This window comes from Pezoporus wallicus, unplaced genomic scaffold, assembly GCF_028554395.1.
Source record: "Pezoporus wallicus isolate ANWC-B61680 ecotype Strahan unplaced genomic scaffold, APGP_CSIRO_Pwel_v1 contig_8108, whole genome shotgun sequence".
Classification (NCBI taxonomy): domain Eukaryota; kingdom Metazoa; phylum Chordata; class Aves; order Psittaciformes; family Psittacidae; genus Pezoporus; species Pezoporus wallicus.
In genome coordinates, this window is record NW_026638088.1 from 2,289,826 (window position 1) to 2,316,575 (window position 26,750).

The window sequence follows — 26,750 nt, forward strand, 5'->3', positions numbered from 1 at the left end:
ACAATGCTACTGTTTCACTAACCTAAGGTAGCATTTAGTCCTGGAGAGAGACATTTTTTTCCCCTTTTAAAATAATTTTAATTAGGGAGATGCCATTAAAGAGCCTGCTGTATGCAACCCTTATCCTTATTCCTCCATAGCAAAGGCTTTCAGTCCCTGGGCCGTGAGTCATGACCCCCTAGGGGTGTGTGCTTCATCGCTTCCATTTTTATCTATGTGCTTTTAACTTCATTTTGTTTATTGATGCTCTCACATGACACACTCAAGTACCTAACTTTCGGTATGTGGCCAGCCATCATTTTAGAGCGCAGGAGCTCAGACAGACCCACCAAACAAAATGGTTGCTTTGAAATATGTTGCTGCAGACCCATTCTCTACGGCAAAAATCTGCTAAACAAAACAGAGCAGCCACACTCCCAAATGCTGCTGTTTCAGGGCAGGACTGCACAGCCATAAACATCCCAGCTGCTCAGGCAGGTACCACTGCAGGACTGATACTGGTGCTAACGGCATTGCCTCTGCTTTGTCATTGATGTTCTTTAAAGGTTGTAGACACTATGGGTGAGCAGGTCAGGGAAGCTCAACTAGCACTTGTTGCTGCTTCTCCTCTATATATTCTCAATGCCATTGTTTCAGGTGGCAGCAGTGTGAGTTTATTTGGAAGGAGCAGTAGGTTTGTGGCTTTTGGGGAACATTAATATTCTTTAAAGTAGAAGAAATAGCTTCTAGTGAGCCAATGGCTTGCTTTGTAAAGCAGCCTGAAGAAAAATCATTCCATAATTCCTGTAGGGACTGTATGTGAAAGGATAAGTACATGTGTAAGGCAACAGCTTCTCTTTTTATGTTTAAATAAGGTAGATTTTTGTTGCCCCATTGGCAACTGAGTTTTGTTTTACTACTTACATTTAGGACTTAGAAATAATGTCTCCCAAAGTGAAAGTGGTTATGATCAGTAGTTTCTTTTGACTCTTCTCATACATAACCAGAATTTCTTTTAGTAAGACCGAAATGTAGATGGGGCACGCACTGTACTGGGGTCCACTGTGCATACACAGGAAAGAGTTTGTGTGAAGGATTTATGTCTCCAAAATCTATCACCATCTCATGTAGAAATATTGTATCTATAATAATATAACTGTGATTGCCCTTTCACAGAACATCTAACTGCTTTTGCCTCAAATCCCTACGACTGTATCTGTGTTTAGAGTGTATTTTGGGGACTTTATTAGCAACCAAACAAGTTGCAAGTGGGAGTAAGGTTGAAGGGCTATATTCGCATCCAGACTGCATTTGGATCAGGGTTTAAAGAATTAAGGGAAGAAGAAGATGCTTAGGTACATAAAAACCTTTAAAATACTAGCATATATTGTAGGACATAGAACATAGGGCTGATTGGTCTGATAAGATTTTGGCTTTTGGGATTCCTGTATTTTCCTGCCATTGAAATATGAAAGGTTTCATATTTTGATAGATTTTGTGCTGCTCATCTCTAAACATACCATCTTAAAACATTTCTGCCGTCTCTGATCGACAGTGCCTCATTTCCTTTATCAATCCTGTTCACAGAAATTCTAATTTGTAGCCAAAGGATTGCAAGGTTAAGAGAAGAACTGACTAAACTGTGATTTTTGTTCTGCCAATTCTGCTCTGTTTTTTTTTTTTTTTATAGTAGGGAATATGTTGCCTATGTTTATTAAATCATATTTTAATTTAGAAAGTATTAGGCACCAAGCATGTTATTATTTCTTGTTTAGATAATACTCTTTCACAGCTATTAAACCACAGTTCTTCTTACCCTGCAGTTTCTTAGTCTTAAGGAAGCCTATTACTCAACAACCGCCCCAAAAAGCAGCAATGTCAGTGTTTAATAATGTCAAATCTATCAGAGCCTAGTGAAATGAAATCTCTCTGATTTGGAGCCTGAGTCTTCCTTGTAAAACAAGCTTTTAGTGAATTCTTGGAACTTCACTGGTGACCTGCAAAGGGTACTTTTTTTTCCTTAATAGACAGGAAAAGGATTTTCCTTTTTCTCTTTTACTAAAGGGTATTTTTCCCCACCACAGCAGAACCCTCCCAACCGATTACGCACCTTTTGCAGTGCCTGTGTGGGAGACTTTCCTTTACAAATGCCTCTAACACAGTCTGTTGGCCCTAAAGGGGTTGCTGCCCCTGGGCAGACGCTGAGCTCATTCTCAGCACACAGAGTCCCCCAGCTCGCAGTGTACCCAGTGTGTAGATCAACACAGATCTGCAGTTCTTATCTACTGAACGTGAGGATGAAAGCAAAACTGCAGGCTTTAGAAAATGAAAAACTGCACGCACAGGAACGGACACAATAAATCATATTAGCTGCGTTGTTCTACACTTGCTGTAGACCCACTTCCACAGGGCCTGATCCAAATCCCTCTGGAGTCAATGGGAGTCTCGTAATTGATTTTACTGAGAGTGGGAACGAGCCCACACAGAGAGGAAGAGGGTTTTTTTAAATCAAAGACAAATAGTATTGTACATAATCTTATTCCTGCTGATGCTGACAGCGGAATGACCAGATTGAGGGCAGATTTGGAATCATTTTGCATGTGTTTCTGGAAGACACAAAGGAGTGTATCGATTAAGTACTACCTTCTACATGCATGCATTCCTTCATTTTAAAATAATAAATCTTTAAAGGCCTTGTGAGGGTTATACAGCCTCTCTACTTGCCTGTTAATATCCTTTCTGTTCCACTCCATAAATTCTAGAGCTATTTATTATACACATATATTTTGCATACCTTGAGTAATGTAGGTTCAAAAGGGTCAACTATACAGCCCTGGAAAAGAAGGACTCCTACTATAGATTTTAATTTATCATTCTAAATTGTATGTGTTATTTTGGAAAACCTGTATGTCTAACCTTCATTAGAGTGAATTTTATGGGGAAAAAAAAAGCTTTTCTTTCTTAAGGCCCCTCTATTTTTCTCGTGGGCTTTACAGTTGCAATATCTGGTGGAGCATCATCACAGAGGGAGGAGATGGTGACATCTGCTCTCAGTGGTGGCTTTAACACCAACTTTAGCCTGTTTTTCAGCTTCCATTGAGCCAGAATAGTTTTCAGGCAGTCATTCTCACGATCACTAGTGTAACTTTATACAAATATTAAGTATTTTATATTTTCTTCAAGAGAGAGGTATCCAGCGTGATGGTCATGAGGAGCAAATATGGAGGTGAGACAGGACCTGTTCATGCATGCATGGTCCTAAGACTAGGGATAAAGCTGACGTAGAACCAGTGTGCAAAGTGCTGCTGCCTCTCAGGTCTGTTAGAATGGGAAAGAAGCTTCTGGGGAGAGGAAGGAACCCCAGAATTCGTCTGTTTATGATGTGGGTGAGGAAATTCGCAGGCAGGATGATGAAAGAGACCAGCAACTTCATTTGAAAGGCAGGAGCGTGTTCCGATGCCCCGATAGTTTGCTCAAATGAGGGGTTTTTTTTGACCAGCTGCGTGGAACACCCCGTGTGGAAAATTCCCCACTTTTGTAATTGCCTAATGGTACGTAAAAGCTTCATTTCAGTTGGCACCGCAAGGTGATTTTGCAATTCATCCAATAAAAAAAAAAAAAAAAAAGGGGGTTATTGATTTTAAAAGCTGGTTAAATGCACTGGTTTGGTGGTGTCTGCGATAAACAGACTAGTTTGCAGTGAACTGAGGATGACAAAATGGCTAGTCTGATGTAGTGAAGTGACTGCATGCCTGGGGATCAGGAACAACTGAATTCCCGGCTCAGCACTGCCGTGGACTCTCTCTAGGGCTTTAATTCTCACTTTCAGGCGTGGAAACAGCCATCAGATAGAGTTTCTTTTTGTCAGTAGGATTATTTTAAACTTTTGTAGGAAAACTTTTCAGTCTTTTTGTCTGCAGAGGGAGGATATTTGCAATTGTAGCTTTCAGAGATTTATTGACTATTAACAGTCAAATCCTGCTCTGCTCCATCAGGAGTTTAGCTCTGGAGAAAGGCAGGGAGTTAATAATTGTGGTACAGCACTGTGTTACTGCTGTCAGTAAATGGATGTCAGACATCCACCTGGCGATGTTTGTGTTTGATGTGGTAGTGCTGGGGAATTAATAACTGCAGCGTAAAGGTACACACGCAGTGTGCTGTGTACAGCAGAAGAATGCTGTGTCATTTCCTACACACCGCTGATGGGATTTGATAACTCCAAGTTGGGAGCAAACCACTTTAATTGTAGATTAGCAACTTCTTTTTACAGAAGTGGGTAAATTCTGCCATTTCAAGTGGGCAAGGCAGCAGTCATCATTACAGCTGAGTCCAAATGTGCACCAAATTCATTGCTCAAACAGTTCCTATATCTAAAAACTAAAAATGTTTAATGCTCAAACCAAATGCCTTTTAGTTTTAATGTATTCTTGCTGCTTTGAGCTGCAAGTACCTTAACAGCACTGCAGGAAATGAAAGGCACATTGTTCCTTGTAACATTAAGGGGGAAAAAAACAGAGGGAAAAAGAAAACCAATGATGTACCATAACTCACAGAACTCGTTTTTCAACCCTGCTGTAATTACACTGGACTTGTAAATATCATCTGTGAATTCTTTGCTTAAGTAGGGCTGGACTTGAGTATTAAACCATAAAAAAAATGTTTGAGTATATGCTTACTTTTCCATGCCTAAAAACATAAAGGAAGAAATGCTGGTCCTCAAGAAAGAGAAGGCAATAGTGGGAACATATGCAAAGAGAAGTTTCCTTTTCTCCTTCTCTAGGCAAGGCTGGTCATGGTAGGGCTAACACACCTTTAGCTGCAAGGAAGGAGGGGATTATGTGCAACCTGGTAAAATGCAAGAGCAGCTTGTGGAAAGACCTCTCTGCCTTAGCTAACAGGTTGCAGAGTTCAGCTCTTTGTTGTGTGTTTTCTTTCTGGTCCTAAAACCTGACATTCCTGTTCCATGCAGTGGGGTAGCTTCAAGCAGTGGAAGTGGTGCCCATGTGGCCCAAGGGGTAGACACTCCTCTTGGATGCTGAGTTCACTGTTCAAACCCTCTTCTCAAGCTGAGATTGGCAATAACTCTGTTCTTTGTGGTTGTCCTCATTTCTCAACTATGTTTTAAGTTAAAAGGTAGCTGAGAGATCTCCAATTCATTTTTAACTAGTAGAAACATCCTGCCTTCCAAGGCCATCCCTTCTCAAGCCACGCCTGACCTCCCATCTCTGCTGCTTCAGGGGGAGTCCAGGTGCCTCATGGGCTCTCTCAGCTGTGACTGAACATGATGCCAACCAGCTTTACACTTACTCTCCAAGGAGGTGCTGCAAGTGCAGCAGGAACTGAGGTATCTGAAGGGCCAGTTGTCCTTGGATAGTCCCCGTAATTCCCGCCTAAGGAATACACAGAGATGAGCGGTTGCTAAACACACAGTGCTGAGACTGGTCCTGTTAGAAAGGGCATCATCTCAGACGATGAACATCCCTGAAGCACCTCCTTTGCAGCAGAAAACCGACCCTTGAAGAGGAGTTTTCCATCAGTGAGAGTTGCAAACACAGTAATACAGTAATGGCAGCTTTTATTAGTGCTCTTGTTCATTGGATCGTTTACATCCGAATCTTATAAATGCAAGAAGACTCTCCTCTCTTGTTTACAGAGCAACACTGAGAAGTTATCACAGCCTGAGGGACTAATCTAAAATTAACTTTGCTTCAGAAAAAGCCTTAAGAAAAAAAAACAAAAAAAAGCCCTTAGCATTTTCAGTGAGGAATCTCATCGCTGGCGCTGAAGTCAAAGCTCCTGGTAATGTCAGCTTGTTTGCACCTCTGTAACTTGCCAGGACCAAATTCTGAGCAGATTTGCACCCTTATGGATTGCATTGTCTGCCGGGAACAGCACTGGGGAACTTTGTCCAGGCTTAAAGCTGTGGCCAAGCAGGAGAGCTGTGATAGGGCTGGTCTGAGGGCTGCACAGCATCGGCTGTTGACTCTGACAGGAGCCATCAGCTGATGAAGGGCTGATGAGGGCCAACCTATGCTTCATCACCCCCTGTAAGAGAGCGCATGTAGGCAGTTCTGAAAGCCAGCATTTCCTGAGGAAACAAAAGCAGATACGTCTGGTTATAAATTTAACTTATGTGTGATTTAGTCTTGCATTTTTTTCATCTTATTTCAATACAGATCCATCCCAACTAGAACTAGAAATGCAGTTTTTTAATCATAGTTGTCTAGATCTGAAACTTTGCAGCATCCAGCTGTATTTCCCAGCCAGTTTTATGACTGTCACAAAGAAGCATCTGAATAATTAGGGAAGAAAACACCATTTTTTTCTGTATTTTACCATATTTTCATTGAGATTCACACTCAAAGTCAAATGTTTTTGTGCCACAGATTGTGAGGCACAGTTACACCATTTCCAGGATTTAGCAGGTCCTCTGCTAGCTCAGGATTTAGCCTGCTTATCAGTAGCTGGCACTCTCTTGAGGGGACCCTGTGATGGCAACAGCGAACGGTGTTGACTGTCAATCGGATGAGATATGTGGCTGTCAGTCAGGGTCAGTTCTGCAGCCTCTGCTGGGGCCAAGTGGAGAGCCTTTCTCTCCAGAGACCAGCAGTGTTTGAGACTTGAGGATTGACAGAGGACTTCAGTTTTCACTGCTGCTAACCATTAACCTTCACAAGCAGAGCATTCCCACAAAAAACTAATCCAAGGCGAGTATGACAGGAAATATTCAAAGCATGAAATGAATGCTTATAGCATGACAAAGCAGGGCTTGAAAGACATGAAACGTTCATTACGCTCGGAGTGGCTGAATGCTGCAAAGGAAAGGAGAAATCAGAATGTGGCTAGAGTATATGTTTTTATTTCTCCATATGTGTGTATAGGAAAAAGGCAGTGAACCTTTCCAGTGGATAAGGTGCATAAATACAGCTGTGATTATTCTAAGTCATTTCAAAATACTTTTTTGTTCTCTTGCTCCGTTCCGTTCCTTCCAGCATATATTTATCCATGAGATAACAGCAAGGGCCATCTGCAGGGCAGCTTGAAAACAGGCTGGCCAGGAACCCCCTCCCTGGAAGCTCCTGTGCATTGTGTGTTGAGAGGTGCCTCAGTGCTTACTTGAACCAGAACTCCTGGGGTCCTGGGAAGGGTGGCTGGAGCTGTGAGCATGCTCCAGTTTTCACTACAACCAGGGGGGGTTTTGTATGTCTCCTTGAGAGACTTGCTTTTTAATTAACATCTGAGAGTTGAGTTGCATCAGAGTAATTGCTACCACCGGAGCAGACCACAGGCTGAAGGATGCTTTGGAATGCCCACCAAGAAGCTGGGCACTTAGGGAAAGGAGTTTATTTGTGGTATGGGCATCATTTTAATTTGCTGTCCAGTAGAGATTAGTGGGAAGAGAATGTGATGCCAAGGCCTAAACGGCAAAACAAAACCCCCAACCTATCTATTTGTCTTTCTATGTAAGAATTTCCTAATGCCTGTAATGTAAGACAAAGGGAAAACTGACTTGGAGGAAAATTGCCTTCCACAATAACCAAGAAAAAAACCCACAAAACGCCCACACCAGAGCAGCGTGATCCAAAATGTGAACTTTTTACGCCTCCCCAACCTTCTAGGTTAGGCTTCCAACCAAGTGATCTTTTATTATCACCATGATATACCCTTGACATAATTTGGCGCAGTAAAGCTTCTTCTGCTGAACTCGTGATTTCATTTACTAGATCTGATGAAAGTTCTGTGAACCACGGGAAAATGTGATAATTAGTAGTTTAATTCTTTTAGGGTGTGCGTATTAATTGAAAAGGCTTGAACTATAAATACAGGGCCTGTGGATAAAAGCACACTCTGAAATCAGTCGCTTATCCCAAGTATTCATTACTTCACATCTATTTAGGTAGAGCCTCTTTGCAGCAGTGCCAGTCGGCTGTTGAAGTGAGTGGGAGCTCTCCACTCAGACATCGCAACAACAAACTCTCATGCAATTGGAAGCACTCCCTGGCCAAAATTTAGCCCTCTGTGGTCAGACCACTGGAAGTTAAAAGCGAGTGCTGGGAGCTGTGCCCTGCAGAGGAGCGCTGTGCAAGCTGCAGAGGACAGAAGAAGATGAAGGCAGGCTGCTCGATCCTGGCAGCCAAGGGGGAACATCTTTCCTCTACCCAGCAAGTCCACCCAGAGCATCAGAGGTCTCCCAAAATGTCAGCCTGGCACTTCAGAACAAGCTATGTTTTTACTCCTATTTACACACTTATCCTTCCCCATACCTAGGGCCATCAGCACCTAAACCTTTGCTGCTTCAGAGCTTGGTTCATTGTAGCGGTAGGATAACGGGGAATAGTTTTAAATGGAAAGAGGGGAGATTTAGAGTAGATCTTAGGCAGAAGCTCTTCCCTGTGAGGGTGCTGAGGCGCTGGCACAGGGTGCCCGGAGAAGCTGTGGCTGCCCCATCCCTGCCAGTGTTCAAGGCCAGGTTGGGCACAGGGACTTGGAGCAGCCTGCTCCTAGTGGAAGGTGTCCCTGCCTGTGGCAGGGGTTGGAGCTGGATGAGCTTTAAGGTCCCTTCCAACACAAACCAGTCTGGGATTCTGTGGTTTGGATGTGAATGTCAGAGTGTAGCACAGGGCAGCTGCCGAGAGCTGCGGTAAGGGATCGTGCATTCTCACTCACATTCACGTGTTCTTTTGTTCTGACTTCCTGACCGACACAGGAGGTGCTCTGTTGGCTCTAGGCCTTTCCAAATATGTATCTATACTATGAAAATGTGTACTGTTATTTCACACCTTCCTCTGGTTTCTGTGTGTGGTGTAGTGCCTGGATGAATCATACCTTAGCTTACAGGTAGAAGGTGATTTTCTTTCACATAGATTCTAACCTTTGTGTTCATAGTTGGTTTGCACACTCAGAAATAATCTATATATTGTGGCTGCCCCATCCCTGGCAGTGTTCAAGGGCAGGATGGATGGGACTTGGAGCAAGCTGCTCTAGTGGAAGGTGTCCTTGCCCATGGCAGGGGGTTGGAACTGGATGAGCTATAAGATCCCTTCCAACCCAAACCAATCTGGGGTTCCATGAATCATGTTGTACATCCATGATCTTCACGTCGTACAGGTTCGTGGGTTAATCAGGTGCTTTCCGAGCACCTTAATTCTGTGGGTCTGAAGTTGTGTACCTGAACAGAGGTGCACATGAAGAGCAATGCACAGCTCCTTTATGCTGGACTGTTGCTGTTGTCAAGGGAGGACAGTTTGGTGATACCAGGTTGCCAGAAAAAAAACCTCATCACTTCTATAGATACCAGTTTTTAATTGCAGGTACTACTTTGTAATGGCAGAAGTTCCTAGATAGGAAATGGAAAGCAAGTTTCGGGTGAGACTCACAGAGCTGCGAGAATAAAATCCCCTTGGAAGCCTGGCCGTAGTGTGAGTGAAATGGAAAAGTACCGGATCCGTTTCTTGGAAAGTGAGAAGGAGACTTTTATTTGCAATGGTTTGCAAATATTTTCCCAGGAGCGCCATGGCAAAAGGGGGCAGGAGGAAGGTGAGGCGAGTGAGCCACGCTTGTAAACACCCTCCTTCAGCCCTGCCATTGTTATCTGGGACACAAAGGGCGCCGCGAGTTGTTTACGGCAGTTCATGTTATTCCTCTCAGCTCCCTTTTTTCCCCTCAGTGCCCTATCTTCAGTTATACAACTTTTGTTTTAATGGGCTGTGATAGTGTTCGGGTAGATCTTGGTGGTGGAAAGGTGCTGGTTGATTAAATGTGCTGCTTACACCGTGCGTTTCATGTCTGCTGTCTTAACATCCTTTTGTTAACCACTGTTGCAACTGAAGAAAATGCTGAAGTTTGACAGCTGGGAGTTACTGCCGAGTATGTGCTGTAAACTCTCTCATCCCTCTGCCTTCTCTCTTTCTCCCCCTCCTGCTGAAACCAAATGATTTATAAAATGCCTTCACATTCTTGAGTGAGTTCACACTATCACCTCCAGGCACTGCACTAAGGAGTCTTAGGAGTGGATGGGAACAAACATCTGATAGCTGGTATTTTTCTCCGAAAGGGGAAAAAAAAAAAGAAGGAAAAAAAAAGGGGGAAAAAAAAAAAAAAGCTGATTAAATTTAAAGGAGAAAAGTTTCCAGCTGTGCCCCAGTGTAAATCTGTAGTCAGTGAAGCACTTGGTAGTAAACAAGAGATGCACATGGTTATAGCAGGGTTTTATTATTGCACACTGCCATTGTTTTCCATTTTCATAAGTTGAATTAATGCAATCATTTTAGAGTGCCTCTAATCATTACCTCCAACCCTCCCTCACTCATACTTGAAGAGAGGGGACCTGCTGCAAGCCACACTCTGGGGTGAGGAGCCGGCACCTTGCTCCTTGTACAGGAGGCACAAGAAATGATGGGGCTGCTACAGGGAATTCAAATATATGTCTTCTCTCCCTATGGCCCTTGCAGAACACATGGCTGCATCCCAACCTGTGGCCATGGCGTGCCCTCCCACGGTCTCACCGCTATGTCATCCCCCAGCAGTGCCCCTCCCTACAGTGCCCACCCACCGCAGTGCTGCATGACAGCAGGAGAATCATAGAATCCCAGACTGGTTTGTGTTGGAAGGGACCTTAAAGCTCATCCAGCTCCAACCCCTGCCACGGGCAGGGACACCTTCCACTAGAGCAGCTTGCTCCAAGCCCCTGTGTCCAACCTGGCCTTGAGCACTGCCAGGGATGGAGCATTCACCCAGTGCCTCACCACTGTCACTGGGTGAGCCAGGGCACGGCCCTGCAGTTCCCTACCAGCCAGGCACAAGGGTATCAATCAGCACTATCTTCCAGACCATGGCGGATCAAACCCTTCACTGTCCTTTCTTCTCCCAGCATAGTAAGGGAGGAATACTTCCTATGTAGCATGTAACATTCACAGGGAATCTGAACCTCTGTCCCTATTGTTTTTCTACTTATCCTTAAAATCTTACCTGCAACAGAAGGTTCTTTGACAGCTGCATCCCCATCTGAAAACCTGCTGGTGTCTGGAGGGTGTCCCCACCTGACCAGCTTTGCAGTACAGACCTCCTGCAATTTTCCCACATGTTATATACCTCAGAGTCCTTAAAAATCAGGGAATTCACTTTTAGGAAGTTTCCAATAGCAGAATGCAGAGAGCTATCCACAACCCCCACACCATGCAGAGGGGAGCCAATTTTATCGTACAGCAGAGCATGCCATAGTTTAAGCTGCAGGAGGAAGGGAAGAGGTGGGAAGCAGGAAAGGATGGATGGCAGATTGATGGCTGTGTTTTGAGGCAGGAGGGGAACCCCACAGATTTGGGGAAGGGAAGGCTTAGGGCAGTGTCATGGTAGTGGCCCAGAGCTTAATTTAAAGCAGTATTAAAAGGGATGGAAAGGGTATGACAACCTGAGCAAAGAGCTGAGGAATGAGGCAGCCCAGTACTAGTGAATCCAGATTTCTGCCTCTCATGGCCATGAAGGATGCATTGGCAGTAGGACTGGGAGCAGTCCACTATTAGGAGAGAGAAGTAAAGATCATCCCCTGTACAATATAAATGTAAGTTGTTATTACTACTATTGCTATGTCAGCCGTAAACTGTTCCCACGAGAACAGAGATGCAACATCATTGAAAAAGAATGTCTTACTGTGAAATGGGCAGCAGAAACACTGTGGCATTATCTGCCGGGCAGTGAATTTACCTTGGTGACAGATCATTATTCCCTGCTGCAAATGAACCAGATGAAGGACAGGGACACAAGGATAACTCAGCAATCTTTGTGGCTTACAGTCTTCTGGATTGGAACAAACAAAAAGTAGCCAGATATAAATGTAAGAGTAGAGAAGCATGGCATGCCAGGAGAGATTGCCTGTGGCATGATATGGGGAGGAAAGCAAATTTTCTTTCAGTCTAGGCTAACGTGGTATATGGACTAAGGCTTGGATTTCATCCCACCTAACATTAAGCATTAAAACAAGGCACCAGCTATGAACCTAAAATCCTCACTCTTCCTCTATAATCAGTGGATATACTGGGTCTTTGGGGAATTTGTTGAACCTCAGGGAGCTTTCAAACCCAAGATGTTTCAGGTTAATGCTGTAACTGCTCTGGACTTGAGATTCTGATGCTAGAGGAAGTCACCCATCCCTCTCCTGCTCCCCCTGGAAAGCTGGAGTAGACAGAGACTGCTGCAAGGGTAAAGGTGGACCTAACAGAGCACATTGACATAGTTGAATGATTTCTTTAGGGTAGAAGAGTGGACAGTTGTATCTGCTGTCCATGTGTACTTTCTTCCCTTTCTGTTTTTCCCTTGACTTCGACAGAATGGGACTTTCTCAGATAAATTATCATTTTAGACAAGTGTTTATGTGTTCTGTGCAAGAATGTGTCTAGGGATGGGCATACTGGCAGCAAGAACTTCCTCCCCAACTCTTCCAGTGAAGTTCTGTGCTACACTGCCCAAATGAAACCATTACTCAAAAGTAAAAATGTTCTGTTCCATTTCTTGTTTTCATTCTTTCATGTGTCTGGGGACTAAACTGCTGTGAACAAGAGCCCATTCTCACAGGATGCCTTGCCTAATTTTGCAGACGGGAGGGTCAGCTATTCCAATTACGAGGAGATAAGAATCTGAAATGTTGGGATCACATCCATCCTGAGTTGAACTCTGAGGCTTCCAAAACCCATCCGTCATTATTTTCCCCTTTATTTCTGCATTTCACTAATGCAGGCAAAGAAGAAACAGAGCTGAAATGAATGTTTATGCATTAAAAACCGTAATGGATGGCTTTCCTTTTTACCTGAGTTGCTTTCAAGTGAAGGTCCTTGTGAGTGGAATTCCTTTTCCATTTGCATTCTTTTTGTCCAGCTGCCACTCATCAGCAGCAGGTCTTCATGTAAAGTCAGTCCTGGTAAGGAAAGTGTGAGGGTGGTGAGGCTCTGGAACAGGTGACCCAAAGAAGTGGTGAATGCTCCATCCCTGGTAGTGTTCAAGGCCAGGCTGGACAAAGCCTTGGGTGACATGGTCTAGTGTGAGGTGTCCCTGCCCATGGCAGGGAGTTGGAACTAGGTGATCTTAAGGTCCTTTCCAACCCAAACCATTCTATGATTCTATGATTTACATGCAGAGTGCTCTTAGAACAAGCCCAATGGCTGTCACAGGGCAGGTGAACCAGGCTTCTAAGCACGGTCCAAAATATGGAGCCATGGCCACTGCAGTATCTTCAAACTGTCTTAAATACATGCAGATAAGACATCTGACATAGGGAGTCCACCCCACTGCCACATTTCTGCATTCCTGTGTATTGCACAGTGCCAGACCAGACTGATTTCTGGAGACGTATAAGAGGGTCTAAAGAGCCAAGCCTTCTACCGCAGGAAGAGGACTGCATAATCTTTGCTGACCAACCCAGCTTTTAGCAACAGATTCATCTCAGGTGCTCTCCTTATACCAGAAGTGTGTCTTCAATTGCTGGAGGCAGCCTCTTGGAGTGAGACATCCCACCATTGTCATCTCAGTTCCACCTCCCTTGGAAACCCATATCTGCCACACATGGGATGAAATTAGATAAAGACTAAGAAGGTCCCTCTCTGCCCCTTCTGTTAACTTTGTTAATCTTGAATCCCTCACAATACACTCACAATTCTTGAACTCCGAGGCCCTCTTTGGGCAGATTTCACAGAGAAAATAAAGTCGGTCCATGTTCTGGCCTGACCTTGGCCTGAACCTGAGAAAGTGAATGCCCCAATCACACCAACATGTGTCTGTAGAAGTACAGTAAACACAAACGCGGGTCACTGGCCCTCTCTGTCATACAGTCCCAGGCCAGGAGTCTAGAGTTTTGGGCTGTCGGCCCAAGTACTTGTTAATAAATGTCCATTCTTAGTCTGTAAAGGAATGTAGACAGGGCATCCTGCCCTACAAAACACAAACCTAGAATAAAACAGAAAGAGACTTTCTGTCATCGTGCAGATGTTCCCCATCCAGCAGTCTCTTCCCACTGGATTTATGCTGTTTGGGAAGTGGCTGGGGAAATGATCCACTAAATACACTGCAGGTTCTGCACCTCTGTCTGTAGGTGTAGCTGCCTGCCTAACCTCATGTGCATCAGGGCTTGGGAAGTCAGTTGATATGTCTGGGGGGCTTCCTTTATACTTGCAGGAGGTAGAGACCTGGCAGAGCCTGGGCTGTGAGGCAGGAAAGCCTGGGTCATGCAGTGTTGCTTCTAGGAGGGTGCAGTTCTTTGTGTGTGCATCTTCACGCTCCCAGTGGGGTCAGTCAGAAGATGAGGGGGTGTCATTTGCCTTGCAGAGACTCATTGGTGCCTTTGCTAGTCATTCCACCCTTTTGTTCTTCTCTGGAGGTGTCCTACGTAACTCAGGTGAAGTTGGTGCAGACCTTGGTGGCCACCCAGAGATTCAGTGCTCGAACAAGGCGCTTTTGTTCTCTGCTAGAAGGCAATGATGACAACCACTTCAGTTCCCAGCCCTTAATAGGCAGTGCCTCTGTAGAGAGGGTGACACTGCACTGGTTATCACTCTGCTCTCTGGACAGGAGTTGTAAGCCTGGACTTGTTGAGCACATGGTGTTTGATGACAGTGACCTAATCGGCATCCATAAGCATCAAGTTTTGTTCTCTAGGTCTTGTGCAACTTGACTTGTCCATAGACAAGTATTACCATGCTTCCAGATCCATCCCTTTCTGTGTTCTCTGCCGCCAGTATATCAAAGCTCTATTCCAGAGATGTACCGTGGAACCTTGCTGGAGAAAAGCTCATGAGGTTCCCCTATTCTTTCATGCAGGGATCTCTGAGGATAGCCCTGATTGAACTTCATGAGTGCTTTGATGTGGACAGTCAAAGACAGGCTGTACATGTGTTGTCATGGCCTAACTTAGTGGACAGTCTCTCCCCTCCCCAGCCACAAGGATAACTGACTTGTAGAACTCATGGAAGTCAGTTACTTGGGACTAAAAGTTATCAAAGTTAGGAGATTATTGTTCTATACAAAGAACAGACTTTGTATCAGCAGCCTTTTGGAGAGAAAACTCCAAGCAGCACAATGGGAAGGGCAATAGGGAAACAGAGTAACATGATTTGCATGGGGTTTATTGTGAATTAAAGTTTGCTCACCAGTGGTGTCAACAGAGGAGGTGTAAGAAGCAACTGTGAAGGGAGAGGAAAGCCTGTGGGGAAAGGTGGAGCTGGCTGATCCTTGTGTCTTGGCTTCCATGCCCGGCATCCTTATTTTCCTATCACATTTATATTATCTAATCTTCAGCAGATATTTCTACAGCTTCCATTATCATGGTGTCCAGCCAGAGTCTCTTAAAAGTGCCTTGGTGTGAAGGGACAGGAGTGCCAGGAAAGGAGGATGAGAGAAAACATCTGATGAAGTCACCAGGGTTTGTGTCCATATCACTCAGCAAAGTGGGGCAGGAAAGCAGCCTACCCTTGCCTGACCCTGGCTCCATCACTTCCTGCTGGATGCTGGGCTTTTCTAGAGAATTCTGCCACATGCTCTGAGTATCTGGATTATTCCTATAACCATAAATTAACATGCTAATTAAACAAAACCAACCAAACAACCCTTTTTGTAGCCCCCAAATCCTGTGTCCACAGGGCTTGAGACTCCATCACTTCAGCCCTAAGCTGTCTGTAGAGTAACCTCGGAGGCTACATTTGAAGCTACCCCCAGCTGAGGGAGGGTTTTATAGATCCTAAAATAATTACGGCATTGCTGAGCCTAGTTGTATAATTCCTTGGCAATATACTAATTAAAAATAGATATTTACACACAACGCTTATTTAAACTTCAGACTTATTTAAAAGAACCTGCAGACTTCTAATAACTATATAACCTGGCTTTATTGAGGACCCTGTTTTTCACACAGATTGAATTCTCCAGCACTGTTATGAACATAAACGAGCCCACAGCTTTATGTTGAGGATTGAATCCTTCCAGGGCATCTGAATCATCCTGGTATTTCATTTCACCATCTAAAAATTGGTTTTAAAATACTGCATTTTATTTAACTTGCTGTCTTACGGCAATTAGAGATCGCTCTGTGTTTACTGGGAGCGGAGAGTCCAGCAGAGCTGAATGTTTTAATGTGATGAATAGTGTTAGGAGCTCAAAGGAAAGTCAGATGCGTGTCGACACTTATCAGAGCTGTTCTGCTGCTCAGAATGACTGTTTGTGAGACTTGTTTCATGATAAACTTCCTCAGAACATGATGTTACTGGAAAAAAAAATGATCCGCTCTGAGAAACACGCAGGTGACACAGTTGAGTCAGCAGCTTGCAGCAGTGACACAGGCTTACGTGTGTAAAAATCCCCACTGAACTTTTGTCTTCTGCATGCGTATCACAGCCCGAAAATCTGTCACCACAAAAGCATCCCGTCTCCTGCGTTCACTTGCTTGCTGTTTATCTTCCCACCGCCCCGATGAAGAGGTAGATTCAAGTCTTTAACAGTCACAAAACTTCCCTCTTTCATCAGTAATTCACCGTATAAGTGTTAGTGTCTCCAGTGAGCGCTGATACCTTTGGGGAAATGATAAACGTGGAAAAAGAACAGACCGCTGTGGAAACCAGAAAATCCTACCTCCCGCACGAGGGGGTTTAATTACTGAAGTTGCAAGCATTTCCCCGTGCACAAGCATCTCGGCATTCATAGGTGGAAAGCACCTCATGCTGTGTTTGAAATATCAACTGGCTTTAAAAGAAGGCTTTGTGCTTCGCTGTGGACCTTTCTTAGCCTCCTGCAGATGGTCCCTATTGCTGAAAAGAGACATGACTTGTGAGACGGGGAGACCTCCATGCCGTTTCTTCGTGCTGCCTCTAATCCTCCTTTACACCCCTAAAGGGCTTCAGTCCTTAAGCCTTTACCCTCTTTCTCCGAAATATTAAAATTATTTTCCTGAGTGTCATACCATATTAAAGCAGAATGAAAATGGGTTTAACAATTGCTGGCATGGGGCTTCTGTACAGCATGTGTGTCACAAATCATGTCACTTTTCAGCAATAGGGCTGCTGCCAGCGGGAGGCTCAGAAATGCTCATGTTAATCAAAAATTTTAATTTCAAATCAAATTGACAGTTTACACATGGTGAGAAATGCTTCTCACCATGTGATATTTCAGTATGCTACACTGGGCAAAATGGGTGCACTTCCCTGTTAAGAATTTTGACTGCAGTATCTGCAAATTTATGGGTTTCAGTGTATTGGGTATGGTGAGTAGTTGATCTAAGGGAGCCCCTTGGAGAATAGGAGACAGAAGGGTTTTCATGCAGCCTGGCACTGGTGAGCCGCTGTTGGCACATGCTGCTGGAGAAATGACAGGTATTCAATAAACATCACTATGGTTAAGAGGAAGATTTAAAGGAGGGAGGGGCTGCAGTGCTATAAACAGGATTTGAAACAAATGTGCTTATTTCAGCCCCTGATTAGTCTGAATACCAAAGTATTCCACACCAGTTTTTAAATATCCTTCCATTTATTTTCACACGGATGTTCTTCACACAATAATATTGATGGCACTAATGCTGTAGCTAAATCCTAATTTGAACTAGTGTAAACCCTAGTAAACTCTGCATGTATGAGGCACGCTCCATCAGCGTGAAGACCAGAACATAGCTCCGTGTCGTGCTTATGGCATGCAGCCCCAGCATCAGCTCCCACCAGACATAACAGCAGCTTCCTAGAAGTCACTGGTCAGAATTCAGGAGGCAAATTTCAGCTGATGCTTGATGAGGTACAAGAGCAGCAAGGATGGTTGATGGAGTGTGTGCGATTGGCCCTAGATGAACGAGTTGTAGAAATCAATGTTTTGAGGCTGTATCAGAAATACAATGCTGACATCAAAAAATGACCATCTGGAAAGAAATTATCCTTACATTATTCTCCTTAGGAGGTTTATCAGCTCGCTGGGGGGTCCTGAGGTTAACGCAATGCCTAGCTCGTGCCGTTAGGGTTGCATTTTACAAAGGCCTTGCAGGGGATAAGGCACAGGGACAGCAGGACCCACCTTCTTCTATCTCCCCTTCCATTCCCTTGCAAGGGGAAAAGGGTGGATGGGATGGTGCCCGTTGCTGGCAGCCCGGGGAGCACCCTGCAGCAGCACATGCCATCAGCATTCCCAGGAATAGCAGGGAAACCGGGTGGTTTCTCTAGGCTCATTTGGACACTGAGTCATGCTTTGAACTGCGAAGCCAAACTGGCAATATCACGGCGGACCTTGGAGATCACAGCTGTCATTGCTCTTGTAACCAGGGTTGATAGGAAAATATGAAGATAAATAACTCCTTCATATTATTATTTTCAGGGAGGCAGGCTTTTCTTTTTATTACTCTTTTTATTGTTGGATGCCATAAATATTCCAGAATGATTATCCCAGGGTAGATTTCATCTCATTTACTTTGAAAGGCTTTTCAGGAGGCACATTATTTTATAAGCTGCCAAATGAGTATGACCATTTATAACGATTTTTTCTTCTTTTCTTTAATATTTGCTGTTTGGATTGAGGACCTGAAACAGAAACACGCTAATTTAAGACATCTGTTGTTTTTCAAGCTATAGGCCCCTGTCGGTATTAATGCAGTTTATTTATCAAACTGGGTTTATGGTAGAGAAAGAGATTCTAAATTCTTATCACTACATCAAAAACTGTCTTTAACTGATTTCTCACCCACATGAGCACTGAAAAGCACTCTGCAATGTTAGGAGTCATCAGAAATGAAAAACCACACCAGACGTCTTAGATCTTGGAATGGTCTCCTTTGCACAAGGCCCTTACCATGAACTTGAAGGGCTTTAAGTGTTTCAGGAAGACCTTTGTCTTCAAGAGAAAGGAACTATCTGTGTGCCCTTGCTTGGACAAATCCTGACATGATTGATTCCAACCTATGATCAGTTCGTTAACGGTAGTAAGTTGCCATTAATTCCACTATCGCTGCACTTAAATACAAAACGAGCTGAATCTCCTGAGAGCTGAACCTGCTGTGGATCCTTCGGTGACACAGCCAGCCTGGTACCAGATTTTCTTTAGTTCACATTTATTAACGTGCAACCAAAACGATGGTGCTCAATATGACACATACTGAAATAATAATTAGGCGTTGTTATTAGTAGAGATTCTAAAATGCCCCGAGTATGAAAGGCAGGGTGCAGTGAGACGTTGCGTGTGTTCTGAGTCACCTTTGCGGAATGCCCATTGAGGCAGGTAGGGTGGATTCCCTAGTGAAGGCGTGAGAATCCTTCCTCAGAGCCACCTCCCTGCCCCTTCAGATGTTGATTCCCAATGGCCAGCAAAAGTATACAGACCGTATGGAAAAGGAGCTGAACTTGAGCACTGGCATCAGAAGTGCACCAATGAAAGCAAGCAGCCCTTCACAGTCTTACTGTCTGCTGGGAACAGACTTTTCAGCTAAAAACCAAAAAGGCAAATCATTTACTGATGGTTTTGCATATTGTGAAGGGTTAACAAAACTTTCATTATCACACTCTATTAAGCCAGGACCAGGAAACAATTTCTAATCAACACTCAGATCTGGGCAGGGATTGTGCAGTCTTTTGTAGGAGGCCTCAGATCTGTGTTCTCTATTCTCACATGCTCACTTCCAGCTGTTGTCATTGAAATCCCACATAATCTCCCCGGGTCAAAGGGCAGTCATCCATGACTGCCGCTGTTAGGAGGTTATGCTGATTTCTGTTGTCAAATATTGGCCCTTTTCTCTTTCAATCACTCCCATTCTACTTTTTTTAACAAGAAAGATCCAGCCTAGAATTGTATTACATGACTTTAAAGTCTTAAAAGTGTTCCTCTATTGTACTAACACGACATGCCCTGGACGGCCTAATCCATCCTGCTATGGGCCACAAAGAAAGTTCTGGTGCTTCTTAAAACCTCAGCCAAAGGCAGGTAGGCGAGTGGAGAGAATAACGGCCTGTGTGACATGTGGCCCAGCCGTTATTTCATAAGCAAATGTGTAATTTGTCCAAGGTGAGCTATTGCCGTGGCAGTAAAATTAAATTGGAAATAGCAAACTGAAATAGAAGTGGGAGCATTTGTCAGCGAACAAGGGAGGTTTCTGTATCACCTTTAATGTATAATGTCTTGCTTAACTCTTCTATAAAAAGTCCGTGGATGAAAAAAATGTGGTCTAATTTACCATTAAAGGTTTATCATTCACAAGTTTAAATACATTCACCTTCCAATTAAGCAAAGTGTAAATGTTATGAGGGTCTTGACTGAAGCACGCTTACTCTATCCTTTTTTTTTTTGCTGGAGAGCACAGACTAGGACTAACTCTGTCACTCCCATCCTCCCCAGACAATGCAGCCATAGAACTCTAATCTTTTTAGGAGTCCTCGGGGTGATCCGGGTTCCCTCTGATAACATCCCGTCTCTCAAGGCCTGCATGTGCTGTGTGATACAGACGTTAATTTTCCAATCAATATTATTGCTCCACATCGTTTGTGAAACACAGGATTATCTAGATAGAGGATAAACCCAAAAGGAATGAAGTTGCACTTTGAGTAGAGAGGGCTTTTCTTTTAAGCAGGCATTTGGTTAAGATAATAGGCTTGAGACCCTAATTGATGATTACTATTTTAAGGGTTTAAGATGGCTATGTATAGTGGGATGCTGAACATGAAAAAGGCTTTAGAAATGGCTGCAGTGCTGGTTCGGGGGACTTGTGCAATTTCAAACCACTGAAAAGGAATCAAAGTCTCCCAAGAAGCTGTTCTGCAAAGCTTAGTACACTCTCTCTCAGTAGTGGAAGAGAAATAAGTGGATTTAGACTTTTCCATCTTCAAAGGAGTAACTCTCTTCCTGGTGTTATTTAAGCTTGGGTTTCAGGAAACCAGCTGTATCTCCGTTTCCAAAATACCTTGTATATTTATGGTGCGATCTAGCTATTTTATGATAAAAATAACACTGTTGGCTTACACAAGGAAGCCTGCTAATTAAATAACAATAATACCTTGAGCACCTTGAAAACATCTTCTGATATTCAATTAAGCAACAATAACCCCATGAACTTTAACCTATAGACCATATTCAGACTTTCTACATAAAAGTAATTGCATCAGTCATGATTTTCTCAAGCTACAACACTAGCTCTTGATTGGTAGCTCAACGTCTGAGACTCCTTTTTACCGCATTAATTGGGAAAGCAGACAATGCTCTCGCTGTAAACTAGATTTTAGGACGAAGGTTAGTTGCCTTTGTACACGTTTACTCATTGAAATAGGAATGTTTGCTTAATAATTCAAAACAAATAGCATTAGACAACAAGTCCTAATCCTGATTTCTCCTCTGCCAGTGTAAATTAGGAGAAAATGAGGTGAAACTCTATGTGATCAGTGTAGAAAGACTTGTTTAAAACTTCTTTGAGGTAAGAATTGGGCTCCTGCAATTCAAGCCTTTTCTTCAGGCTTCTTCACTGGGGTCGGAAAGAATATGGAAATTGCATTATGAATTTTCTGCCCAGTTACAGCAGTGAAGTTATAGAAAGATGTTATTCATGTGGTACTTGTTACGATAGTGTGGAATTGCGTTTGTACACTACACTAAATGTGTGACTGGGTAATGACATGAGATTTAGTAGTATCTTGATCTGCTTTATTCAGTTTGGTCTTATTAGCCTGGGGTTTTCCTCTATGGGGGAAAACCGATCATCCTGGTGAGCCAAAGTGAGGTCTTGCATGCTGAGCTAACTCCTAGCTGCACCTAGACATGGGTTGAAGAAATGGTTCAACAGTACGTTTAAATGCCTGCTTAACTCTGTCAGCCTGTCTCTATCCAGCGGGGCAAATAAGCATGTGCTTAAGTCGAGCATGTGATTAAAATTAAGCACGTGCTGTAGCTGCTTTGCTGAGTCAGGGCCTGCCTTGGCTAGCAGGTGACTTAAATTATACTCAGAATCCAGAAATGAGCCCTGTTAGTTTTTATCAAGTGAGTAAAAATTCTCTCATCCTCATTTTGAACACCTGCTTTACTACCAAAACGTGACTGTCACTCAGATATAACCCCATCACATGCACCAATTCCTGTGTCTTGTCTTTGGGATACATAGCAGAAGTAGCACAGTGCAGAGATTTCAGTTAAGTGCTGTCTGAAAAGTAAATCTTGCAAGCTTTCTAGATGTTTAACCATCTTTTCAGTAAAGAAACTTGTTATTTCTAACACCTGCATGTGTATTTGCTTGGCTTTACCTTTTTCTCAGAGTTAAGCAGAACAACCAAATCGATACGTTTGCCTTTTGACCCCTGTTAATAGGCACAAAATGTTTACTTCACATATTTTGCCAATCCTGCTATTTCCCAGTCATTCTTCTTTTACATATCCAGCTTCTTTGTCATTTTGCTCTCATTTTCTTGTTGCACTGTTATCACAGCTCAGCAAAAGCTAGTCTTAGGATTGCGCAGTCTGAGCCATCCATGCAAAGCTTTAAACTTTCATGGAGTTCTCCAGAACTGGGAATTCATAGACCAGCCATGCATCAAAATGAGTTCAAGATACAACCCTAAGCCAAGGGCATTGCTTTTGTGGGTATCAAGATATTATTAATGATTGCCGAGACAAGCCTCTGATTTCCTAATGTTTATAAGTAAATAACAAATTGGGAGAGTTGTGAAACCCACCTTTCATTTGTGAAATGTTTATTTTCAGGACTGAAGGATGAAAACCTAATCATTCTCTGCATGCTGTTGTTTAATGATTACTATTACATGTACACGCATAGAAATGTTTCTACAGAAGAAAGCAGACGTTTCGAGTATACCCAGCAAAATAAGAATAACAAAGTTAGCAGGCTCAGGCTAGCTTATCCAACTATTCTCATACCCTGTGGGACCCTGAGAACTGAAATGTGTTTCAAACCATTCCACAGCACTTTCATTTCTGGTTTTACCTGTGTTTGCAAGGTTAAGGTAATGCAATTAGGCATGTGACTGTCATGGTTTATTGGATGATTGTCAGTCTCTACAACTACATGAAAGGAGGTTGTAGTGAAGTGGAGGTTGGTCTCTTTTCTAAAGTAACACATGATAAGACAAAAGGTATCAATCAGCCTCAAGCTGCAGCAGGGGAGGTTTAGACTGGATATTAGGAACAATTTCTTCACCTAAACAGTAGTCAGGCATTGGAACAGGCTGCCCAGGGCAGTGGTGGAATCACCATCCCTGGAAGTGTTCACAAACCGCGTAGATGAAGCCATCAGTGTCATGGGTTAGTGGTAGCCTTGGCAGGGCTGAAGAAGGGTTGGACTTGATGCTCTTACAGATCTTTTCCAACCCAGTTGATTGAATGACTCTATGATTACAAAGGGCTGTAGACTTTTCTTTACAAAACCAGCCGAATGTCCTTACCATAGCTGTGATTTGATTTTTACTTCCGTATTTGAATTTCACCTTCACTCTTAGTGCAGTAGGAACCTGCCTGAGTAATGCAGGTGTAAGTGGACACGGGAGCAGAGCCAGTACGGTGCTCTGTGAGAAAACCACACGTGGCAGATGTTCATAGCACTGCTGAATGCACTTCTGGAAGTTGCTCAGATACTGCCATGATGAGCACAGTGTGAGAAGTTACATAGCATAGACTGGCTTCCCTCCGAAGGGCTCTGTGGAGTAGTAAGCGTCCTGGCCCTGATCCAGCGAGGCACTTAAGCATATGCTTAATTTTAGGCACATGAGTGGTTTCAGTGAAGACCTAAGAGAATTATTTTTAATTCACAGATCATTTAATTCAATAGGCAGGTCTGCTGCAGCATATGAAAAGTAGATCTTCATATTAAAAATACTTAGGAAATTGTCAATGAGCAAACATTGTGTATGGCCAGCAACCATCTCTAAAAAGCAGAATGATGTAGTCATCACCTTTATTATGGTAAAATACAAAGCCCATCAGGCAAAAGCACTTCCAATCATCTGAGAGCTATTTCAAAGTTGAAAATAACGAAAAATAAAAGCTCGTAGGAGCATTTTTTCATTTGAAGTAGAAAAAAATTTATTCTCTTGATGTAAATAAAAACCTTGTTTGCAGATTGAGGAAATTTGTTTGTGTTGAATTTCAGCATCAATTTCAATATTTTATAGTACATTTATCTACAGCTGGAGCATGACAGATTTGTGTATATTTATATGTTTGTGTACATAATACATATGTATACACACATACACAAGGATGCCCAAAGATATACATATACACAGTTTGAAAACTCATCATTATTGCTGAAGTATAAAAACATGCCTGATGTAGAAACTTGTCTCGAGTCTGTTAGCTTAGCGACTGCGTTCATCTGGCACTGGAGGATCCTCGCAGAAACAGGGAACTTCTTCTTCTGTGTGGGAGCAGAATTCACTGAGATCTTGGCTGGAGATGCACGGCTGACCTCCTTCCAGATCTCTCCCAAACCTTTCCATGACATACTCCCTGACATGTCATGTTTCTAGTAAAAGGAATACGAAATGCGTTCCTTTTACTTCCCGTTCTGCAGGTAGAAACAGCAGTGGGATATGTTGAGGTTTCTTTAAACAACCCCCACATAAAACCAGGAGGACAAATATGCAGCTTGGGTTAACCCTATTGCTCTGGTCATTAGAAGAAGGGGCACAGGTATTGCTGGGGTGAGGAAGGGGTATAGTGGGATATACAGAACGTAGGGAAGTCATGCTGAATCTGACAAACAATTCACAGCGGAGCAGATGGTGCCCTGCAAAACATTTGATAATATATGTTTGTGTGTGCCGGAATCAGTGACTCTAAGTAGGACAACCTAAAAAGGTATGCCACTTATCCCATGGACAAGTAGGACTTTAGGGTTCTTTCCATAATCTCTTTATCCTGAGATTTCTCCTTTGACCCTGATTTCAAAAGCAGGAGGTCAGCCTGGCCCACTAACTGCAGACCTCTAATGGAAGTCCAGCTATGTCCCGCATGAGCTGCTGCGACCCACTCCACACACCCTGGGCTGCAGCTCCTTTCGTAATGGATCATACCCATGAAAATTCAATGGTGGTAGGGAAATACTGTTATGTAAAGTGTAATAACATTTTGATACTGAACGTAGAGGCATTCCTTGCACAAAGGAGGAGAGGATGGAATCATATACACTGGTACCTAAAGACAGTCCAAAGCTCAAAGTTAATACTTTTCATATGCAGAGATTTGTTTGTCTTTTCCAGAGCCAGTTTTAGATGTTAGAATATTTTCTGTTTGTGGAAAAGGCATTGATTTAATGTTTTTTAACCAGCTGCTATTTCAAGACTTCCCTAGTGCAGCCTTAAAAAAAATGAAGAGTACATCTTTAAATCTTGTTTTGTTTGAATGAAAGGGTAGATAATCCTGATCAGATGTTTCTTTAGAGAATAACGTTTAAAACGATTATGGAACTTAGCTGTCCTATCTGTTTCCTAGGTACAGTATTTTCATTTCAATTGTGAAGTCATTAGGGGTCATCCAAGGTAACTGTTTATTAAAAGAGTCCTCTTTTGTTTCAGATTTCCTGTTGAGATGCTTTAACATGTAAAAATCTCCCTGCTGATGTGTCATGTTAGCTTTCCTAACCTCCAGATAAAAACCACAAAGCAGCCTACATAACTGTATGACTAGTTACCCACCTACATAAACAATAATTACTGCTAAGTGGGAAATTAGATGTCACATTTTAAGTCTAAATGAAAGTAAAGTATTTGAGAATACTGTCATTAAATGCTTAAAGCTAATCGCGGTTCTCTCCCTCTGTTTATTTTGTAGGACATTTGGGCTTCCAGGACAGTTTTGTCACATCAGGTGTTTTCAGTGTGACTGAGCTAGTAAGAGTCTCACAAAGTAAGTATCATTTTGGGGCTGATTTATGTGGTTTCTGCAATCCCAGTGTTTTTGTCTTTGATACTTATTGTGCCCCTTCTTCAGTTCAAAGAGAGCATCTTGAAAATGGAGAGTGTCTTCTCTCAGCTTCTTGCTGGTGGATAGTGTTTACGTGCCACATCTTTTAATGTGGGAAAATAAAATAACATAATTTTGAAAAAAAAAAATTAAAAATAATAATAATAATTTTGCAAATTTGCATGTGTTAAGTTGATAAGTTCCTCTGGTACCCAGCTGAAAATGGGCAGACTCGGTATCAGAGTGCAGAGAAATACCTGCATTTAGCTGACAGATCCTTTGCAGGACCCAAGGAGTTGCATTTTGGTAGAGGTATTTTAACCAGACCTCTAGAAATGACATGATCTGTGCACATAAGCCTGGCCGTTTTCTTATGCTGCTTTTGCAAGTGGTGTTCATGCATGCCATGGGTACGTGCATTTGTATACCTGCAAACTGATGAGCTTGTCTATAATGCCAGCATCTGAACCAGCTTCAGCTCTGATAATCTCAGTTGTGCAGGGGCATACATCTTGACTTTGCAAGGCCTGCATTTTCCATTAACTTTATGGAATTCTGTCTTCTAGAAGGATTTGTTTTTTGACCTTTAAAGAATGCTAATGCCCCCAACATGAATGACACACTGCAGCTTGATCATTACAGGCTTGTCAATACTCACTAACAACAGTGAATTAAGCGTACCTGTCACCACCCTGTTCCATTGATCAAAGGTGCATTGATTGTATTTTGCTATGGCATAATCCAGATAGTCCAAGGAGACAGTAAACTAGGTCCATAGGTACTAACTAGTTCTTTGGGGGTCTTTTCTGCACCTAATGTGCAGGTATGCAGTAACATCACATTGTCACCATTTACCACCGATCCAGGTGAACCACTCA

At 43.0% G+C, this 26,750-nt stretch overlaps 1 protein-coding gene across 15 annotated transcripts in view; it reads left to right on the forward strand.

The window, feature by feature from the left end:
- Nucleotides 1-26,750, forward strand: part of NFIA (nuclear factor I A) — a 359,817-nt gene that overhangs the window by 242,832 nt on the left and 90,235 nt on the right. For all 15 annotated transcript variants that reach the window (XM_057409347.1, XM_057409345.1, XM_057409352.1 and 12 more), the window contains one exon: nucleotides 25,741-25,815. In XM_057409347.1, the coding sequence (XP_057265330.1) occupies nucleotides 25,741-25,815 (75 nt within the window). The remainder of the gene's footprint in view (nucleotides 1-25,740; nucleotides 25,816-26,750) is intronic.